Below are 7300 nucleotides of genomic sequence, written 5' to 3'. Positions count from 1 at the left end.
TTTCTGATCCAATAAACTTTATCAACTATTTTGAAACCTAACTTCTCGAACATGGAACGTGAGGCTACATTAGCAAACACTACTGGAGCGGTAACATCGAGGCCCTTCTTAGCTAGCAATTTGGACATATAACGTACAACCAGTTGAGCAAGGCCTTGACGCTTACGGGAATCAATTACTTGCAACAAGCCCAGGCTACCCAAAGGTAATCTGAAATAATAGAGAATTCAGTACTGTTTCAAATTTGTTACATAACTTACATTAAACACCACGCTATTAAATTATTGCCTTCATCGAAGACTCCCACGCTGTCATTGTATTGTATTAAAAGTTTAACAAAGTCCGCAGAGCCTGGACCACGATGAGGCCAAACACTATTAACCTGATCAACATGACATTCTTGCAACCTTTGGAGTCTCAAATGACTCGGTGGTCTGGAAAAATTATATTGGAAAATTCGTTCTCCTTAAGTAAATTTTTGTCTATAGAGCTAATACCGTTTTTATGTGTTCGGTTTTTATGCGATGTAAAATAAATCGAACAAAAGTATATCGCATAAAAACAAACCGCACAAAAACAGGAGAACTCAAGGGTTTTCCCTTTCACTTACTCAACTTTAAATGCCAAAGCTTCATTTATTGGTAAGTGATACCAAAAGGTACCCTCCGGTCTGAATTCTTCCTCCAATAGACCGCATGATAAAAAATGTTGTTTTACCGTTAAAGTGCAACGTTCTTGACAGCCCGACACCCAATACTCTTGTGTATTATCCAAGCAATTTAAAGCCTCTAATAAACGTTGAAAATTATCACTTAATGTATTGCAATAAAATTGATTAGAAAACTATAAAAGGAGGAAAGAATGTAAAAATTAAACAAAGATTAAATTAAATTTTATGGATTTTCTCTTACCTTGGCGATGAATGTTCCATCAGTTTCCCACTCATCGTTTAGAGCATATATTGAAACTTCAAAATTTTCAGTTTGTTTCGCGCAATCGATTAAGGTTTGTAGCAAATTGTAAGAACAAGAGTAAATTCTTTTGTTCGCATATAGATCACGTAGCTTTCCCCATTGCGAAGATGCGATTTCAATTAATTCATTTTTCATTATGGAATGTTTGAAGTGATTAGGCGAACACAATTGTTTGTTTGACTCGCAAAGTCTAAAACGCCACCCGACACTGTTGAAAATTTTCCATGTAAAAGTTCTCTGAGTCGACCAAAAAGTCAAGTTAACGAGCGGCAGTCTCTTACACAAATAATGAGTAGAATTTCATTTTTCTCTTCGCTTATCTCTGTTTGCATTAATTAAGCACATGTTAATATGTGATTTGGCTTTTTTTTTTGAGCTTGATCTGACGATAATAAAAGCATAGAAACTAAGATAAAACATCTTGTTCTACACAATCGACATACGTATATTCAAAAGGTCGGAGATGTAGGAAAATATAATAAAATCTATTCACGTCAATCCTGCATCCATATAAGATCTTCAAGAACATTTCATTAGCCCAAAAGGGGAGACCGCCAAGTTCGTTCCTTTGAAGTAATCTTGTGATATTTATAACACTGACCTTAAGTTTTTGGCATATTTTCCAGAAAATTGAATGACTCCGAGAGGTGGCTTCTATATGCAATACATCAGAGAAAAAATCTCGGATGAGTTTCCCGCGACGTCTGGCGTACCTCAATGCAGCCACTGAGGAATCCTTTTATTTAATTTACACATTAATAATCTCCATTCGGCGTTTAAATCCAGCGCGATCTTAATGTACGCTGGCGATGCTAAACTATTTTCTTCTCTCTCCTTGGGATCGCAGTTGTGTTAGCTTCACATTGACTTAAATAATTTGGTTACATGGTGTTTATTAAATTTTAAGAAATGAAATCTAAAAAAAATGCAAGAAGATTTCTTTCTTAAGAAAGAAGTCATTCAGAAGGAAGTCAGAGAATTTCATTGATACGCAACGGTTGGGAAAAGTAGATCCGTTCTTCGATCTAGGGGCTCTATTCGACCAAGGATTACATTTTAATTTGCACATTGAGCCCTCTTTAAGTAAAGCTAGGTCCGCGCTAGGTTTCATTAAGAGTTGGTCCAAAGTGCTGAAGGATCCTTACATTACAAAAAAGCTGTACATGTGTTTGGTTAGACCAATGTCCAAATCAAGAAAATTTGATGTTCGGTTCGTTCGGTGGGTTATTATTCATTTATTACCTATACTTTTTCGGTATAGGTGCATATTAAGTGCGGACGCACGCAACATCCCTTTGTTATATCATTCGATTCAGAACCACTTTTTGATTCGACTTAAGTACGTTTGTCCGTCTGTCCGTCTTTTATATTTGTTTTCAATATATTAGTCGGAATTTCTGAGGCATCTTGATGAAGTTTGTCGGCACGTTTTGGCCCGAGGATGATTGCTAGTGATAGGAATACTTTTTCGGCCACTTCTTACGTAACGTCTTATTTTGACAAATGCATTAGGCGAAGTGGTGTAATGCTTTTATTTATGTGCCGCGGACTTCTGTAACGCGTTTACACTTATTCTTGATTATCTTCCGTCTCTGCTTTCATATTTTTATGATGATAGAGCTCAAAAACAGTAAATCTAATGGTTACCATAATATTGCATCATGTTGACAAGTCATTTTTTTTCTTCATTCCTAATCCTTCCTTTCCTTTCGATTGATTTTCGCAACTTAGTTAGATTTTTCTTTCTTTAAGGTAGTTCTTCAGGGTTTCAATAATCTAGAGGTCATCTGTCCTTATGCTAATCTACAATACAAAGAAAATGAACATCATTTACCGACCAAATTTTTCTTGAAAGGAATTTTTTTGCCAACGGAGTTAGCATTATTACCCGCATATAATTCAGGATTTTGCAGAAAAACCGAAAACGAAGATGAATGCTTCTTCAATAGTGGACAATGGTGCAGGACTTGGGCCCCTAGCCCTACAAGGGTTTCCATGAAAAATAATCATTTATTCTAAAAATTATAAAAAAATGGATTTCCTTCAGGAATTTTCGTATAAAGCTTGGAAAAAAAATTTCAAAATATTGCTTAAACTAACCTCCGATTACGGTTTTTGCTTTTATCATTGCATGGATATTATTGGTATTATATGTCGTACCTAGTACTAGTATGTAAGTTTTTCAGAATTTTTAGGTTTTTCCTATTCGTGTGCAGGATACTGTACGCGCCAATTTGAGTTTTTCTGCTTTACAATTGTTGAGGAAGAAAACCTTTGCGGGAGAAGATTTACATACAAGTTACACTCCATTTCCTAATAGAACTGAAGAAAATCGTATTTGAATCTGATCAGCCATCAATATCAACCATGCCAAATATTTACAGCTCCTAAGCTTATGAACATTACCGACAACAACTTAAGGGATCAACACAATCAGTGCATTCGCATTTTGCGTCATATACATAAATGTCAAAAGATGATTTAATTGCATATGTTTATGCATATACACAGTTGAGCATGTAACTTGAATTGTATTACTGAAGTAAAAATCATATAAAAATCATGTTTTGATATTTGGATGCATGATGCACGACGCAAATTTATGCATTTGTCACATTTGGGAATTCAAGTAATATTGAGATAAAACAAGTAAGAAAATTAAATTCGGTCGGGAACGAATTTTTTATACCCATCACTGTTTATCCCAAAAAACCGACAAAAGAATTAAAAGAACAAAATTCTTATGATCTATAATATGGAGTGGGCGCAGTTGGTTTCTTCTATTTTCAAAATAAAAGTTTTTTTCTTATAGGCGTGGCCAATAGAAAAGTTTAGCTCATTTCCAAATTCTTTTGCAAATTTGTAGACGATGTCTTCATTTTCGCTAGCGCGAGAATCCGCGGTAAAGATTCTCGCGCTAGTTGGGCAGGTGGACAGGTGGACATACGAACGAATGGACATGCTTAAATGCATTTCACGTTTGAGACTAGCCTGTAATTTACATAAGTTATGAGGTTTTTGTAGTTTGTTTCTGGGCCTTATAAAGGTTTTTGTTACACCATAATATTGAGTAGGCGTGGTCAATTTTTCCCATTTTTGCACAAAAATTTGTACATTTATTTGCTACAGTTTATGGGTAATGAAAACCCAATTTTTCATTCGTTTTCAAAAACAGAGAGCTTCTCAGCTTACGTACTACTGTGGACGCGTGTATAGACCGGTTTGGTCTATTTTCAATAGCAATCAAAAGGCAAGCACTATCAACGTTTCTGCCGACCAAGAGAATATTTACAACATACATTGCATAGACGGACAGACGGACATGCTTAAACCGATTTAGAATTTTGTGCTGATCAGAAATATATATAGTTTATGGCATATCTGAAGTTTCTTTTTCGATATTGTAAACGTTTTGACAAAATGAATACAACCGAAATCATTCTTCGGTGATGGCTATAAAAAGAGCAAAAATTATTTCTTGCTGTATATCTCAATGTTAGAGTTACTGCCTGCCCCACAAAATTATACGCCATAGGGGGATACTCTTGTGTAAAATGCATTGTCAATACTTCACAAGTTTTGAGTCATTTCAGCTCGCGTTTATTTAGCGAAGCATTCTCAACACACGTTCCTGGTGAGCTAAACCTGATATATACATATGCATAGGAGTGTCTGCATTGTTGTTGTTTGCATTCCGCAAGAATCTTTGCTAACTAAGTAAGAACGCAATTATGTAAGGAAACTTAAATCTTTTTCCAATTATTTTTTAAAATTTTGAGTCAATTTGGCTTTTCTTTGTCGCTATTCCTTTACCACTTTTAAATGTTAAGTTCATGTGCTATTAATAAAATTTTTGTAGCGCCATCTGTGAGACACTGCTTATATTTAATGCTTCTAATTAAAAGAAGCTTTTTAAAGCTTAAAAGAAGAACTTACGCTTTGCAGATAAGTTGAAAGATTGTAACGTATATCACATCTATTAAAAATTTTAAATTCACTTTCGGTACGTCTTTCGATCGAGAAAGTTATATCATTTCTTTTCGAAAAATTTAGGTGAAGAACATAAAGTAGAAACCAAATAAACAAACGAGACGCCGAAAGGCGTATCAATGCGAGCACTTTTCAATAAATTCCCATTGTATAAGTACAGTTGTTTGTATTCAGTAAGCTCCGTGAAGGTAGAAAGTTTATAGTCGTAAAGGTAATAGCAAACCGTATCGTGAAAAGTTTTCGAAATAAAATATAAGACGTTCATACAATATTATGACTGGCAACAAAAGAATATAGATGTGAGGACAAGTTTAAATGTTAGGCAGACTAGACAAGCTTGTCAGTGGAAGTTCCCCAAAATATTTACTCAACCCTTCGGACTTGTTCGTAAGTTCAATTGAGTAACAAGCGGTAAAATGTTCATGTATTCATCATTCATGTTATATTTCTTTTCGAATCAAATTAAAAGAAGAGGTTTATTTTTATATACTAACGGATCTAAAAACAAAAGAGAATTTGAGTCCCAATTTGTAAATACCCAGAACTAGCTTGTGTGCGATATTCAGATTGCCTATGGTACCACATACCTTGCACATCGTACGCATTTCGTAGAAAATTTTCATTTCATAAAACATATAACTCAATACATCCGTAGGCCTACATATAGATGTCGCCACTGTTGACGTAGCCATATGATATTTCAATCGAGTAATGTCTCAAACTTTGAAGCTTAGCACTATCTAAAAATCATATGGATTTGCCATCTGTCATCTACCTGTCATCCTCCGAATTTATTAACTGATTTGTTTTATACGTACGTGTGTATAATTTTGTTACGGAACAATTTCTAATCCTAACAATGCTCTAAAATACTATCTCAAGGATTTTGGAAACATCGCTTATAGAAAATGGACGACACTGCTCGGGATTTAATAATTTCGACTTTAATCATGGACAAACTTATACTGTTAAGACGTGAAAAAAAATTCTTTTTTCTAACTCAAAACGATGTTCAACAAACAGTTAGGCATATGCCTATAAATCAGGTTGATGAAGACTATAGGATAGGCCCTTACGATAACTCGTACAACATGTCGGAAAAATGGTACTTGAGTACGTATAACAAGCTAAAGGAATCAGACGGAAAATATGCACCGACAAATTTGAAAAATTGTCTCGAACGCGTCTCAGAATGAATTTGTTGTCTTGCTCACATATTTGTTTTCAGCTAAATTGTAAACACGTCGACGTACTCACTTAAGGTTTGGCTTTATAGTCCAGTAGATTTTATTTCAAATCAAATCATTTAAAACTGTTCCACACCAGAACTTGTCTCTGTATGCCATTCTTGACTATTTAAGGGATCATTTAAGCCAGAAAACAAAAGCAAAAATGGACTTTTAAATAATAGCACTGTGTCAACTTCTTTGGAAAATGCGCAATTAAATTGTGTCGCAAAAATTCAACGATGACGCGTACATTCGTCATCCACAGATTTATTTTGGAATGAAAGGACTTGACAAAATATCGAAAATACTTTATTATGGCATATATACATTCACGATGATGAAATTTTATGAGGAAAGCCGACAAAGACTTGTTGTTGTACTTCTTTCATGACGCCTACACCCGTCATACACATTTAACTGGTCAAGAGTTTCAACTTGCTAAAGTCTACTTACAATCCAACCATATAACAGAATATATTTCACTAATTTTTGCAAATCGCTCAAGGCTCATATGCAAACAGCGCGGTGGCGTCAAGTTACTTGTCCGGCACCATAAAACGTATGAATGAATAAAACAAAAATCTGCTAAGAACAATGAAAATCTTATAGCTGTATTGCGAAAGTGTTGACAATGGCGTTTTTTTATTTTTATTTTTTTTTAAGAAAACTTGAAACTAGAGCTTAATAAAACAAATTGTCCTATTAAGGAACAACAGTATCCACATTCCTCTCTTATTACTCTCTGAAGAGAGCTTACAGTAAACACCAACCTATTAAGTTGTTCTTTTCATTGAAAGCTCTCATATTGTAATTATAAGGCACTAAAAGCTTATAAAAGTCCACAGAACCCATATTACAATGAGGCCAAACATGGTACAAATGAACAACATGACATTCCTCTAAACCACCTTTACATAAGCTGGCAGTACGATATAAAATCTAAGAAGAATCGTAAAATTCGAGAGTTACCCACCGAATTATTTTACTTGAAATACTCAAATTTCAAATGTTATGCTTTGAAACTGCCAACGTAACAGACATTTGAAAACATTGAAGGTTGTTATGGCCATTTGTCATAACAAAATATAAACGATTGCAACTTCGGCA

At 34.6% G+C, this 7300-nt stretch overlaps 1 protein-coding gene across 1 annotated transcript; it reads right to left on the bottom strand.

The window, feature by feature from the left end:
• Positions 1-11: 11 nt before the first annotated feature.
• Positions 12-1142, bottom strand: LOC119643959 (the record flags this gene model as incomplete). Its single annotated transcript, XM_038043472.1, has 4 exons — positions 912-1142; positions 611-843; positions 261-434; positions 12-210 (listed from the first exon to the last, which is right to left on the bottom strand). Coding segments are annotated over exons 1-4 (804 nt in total), but the record flags the coding sequence as incomplete, so codon positions are not given.
• Positions 1143-7300: the final 6158 nt, after the last annotated feature.

This window comes from Glossina fuscipes, unplaced genomic scaffold (assembly GCF_014805625.2).
Source record: "Glossina fuscipes isolate IAEA_lab_2018 unplaced genomic scaffold, Yale_Gfus_2 74818, whole genome shotgun sequence".
NCBI lineage: Eukaryota > Metazoa > Arthropoda > Insecta > Diptera > Glossinidae > Glossina > Glossina fuscipes.
This window is presented reverse-complemented; position numbering and strand designations above follow the sequence as displayed.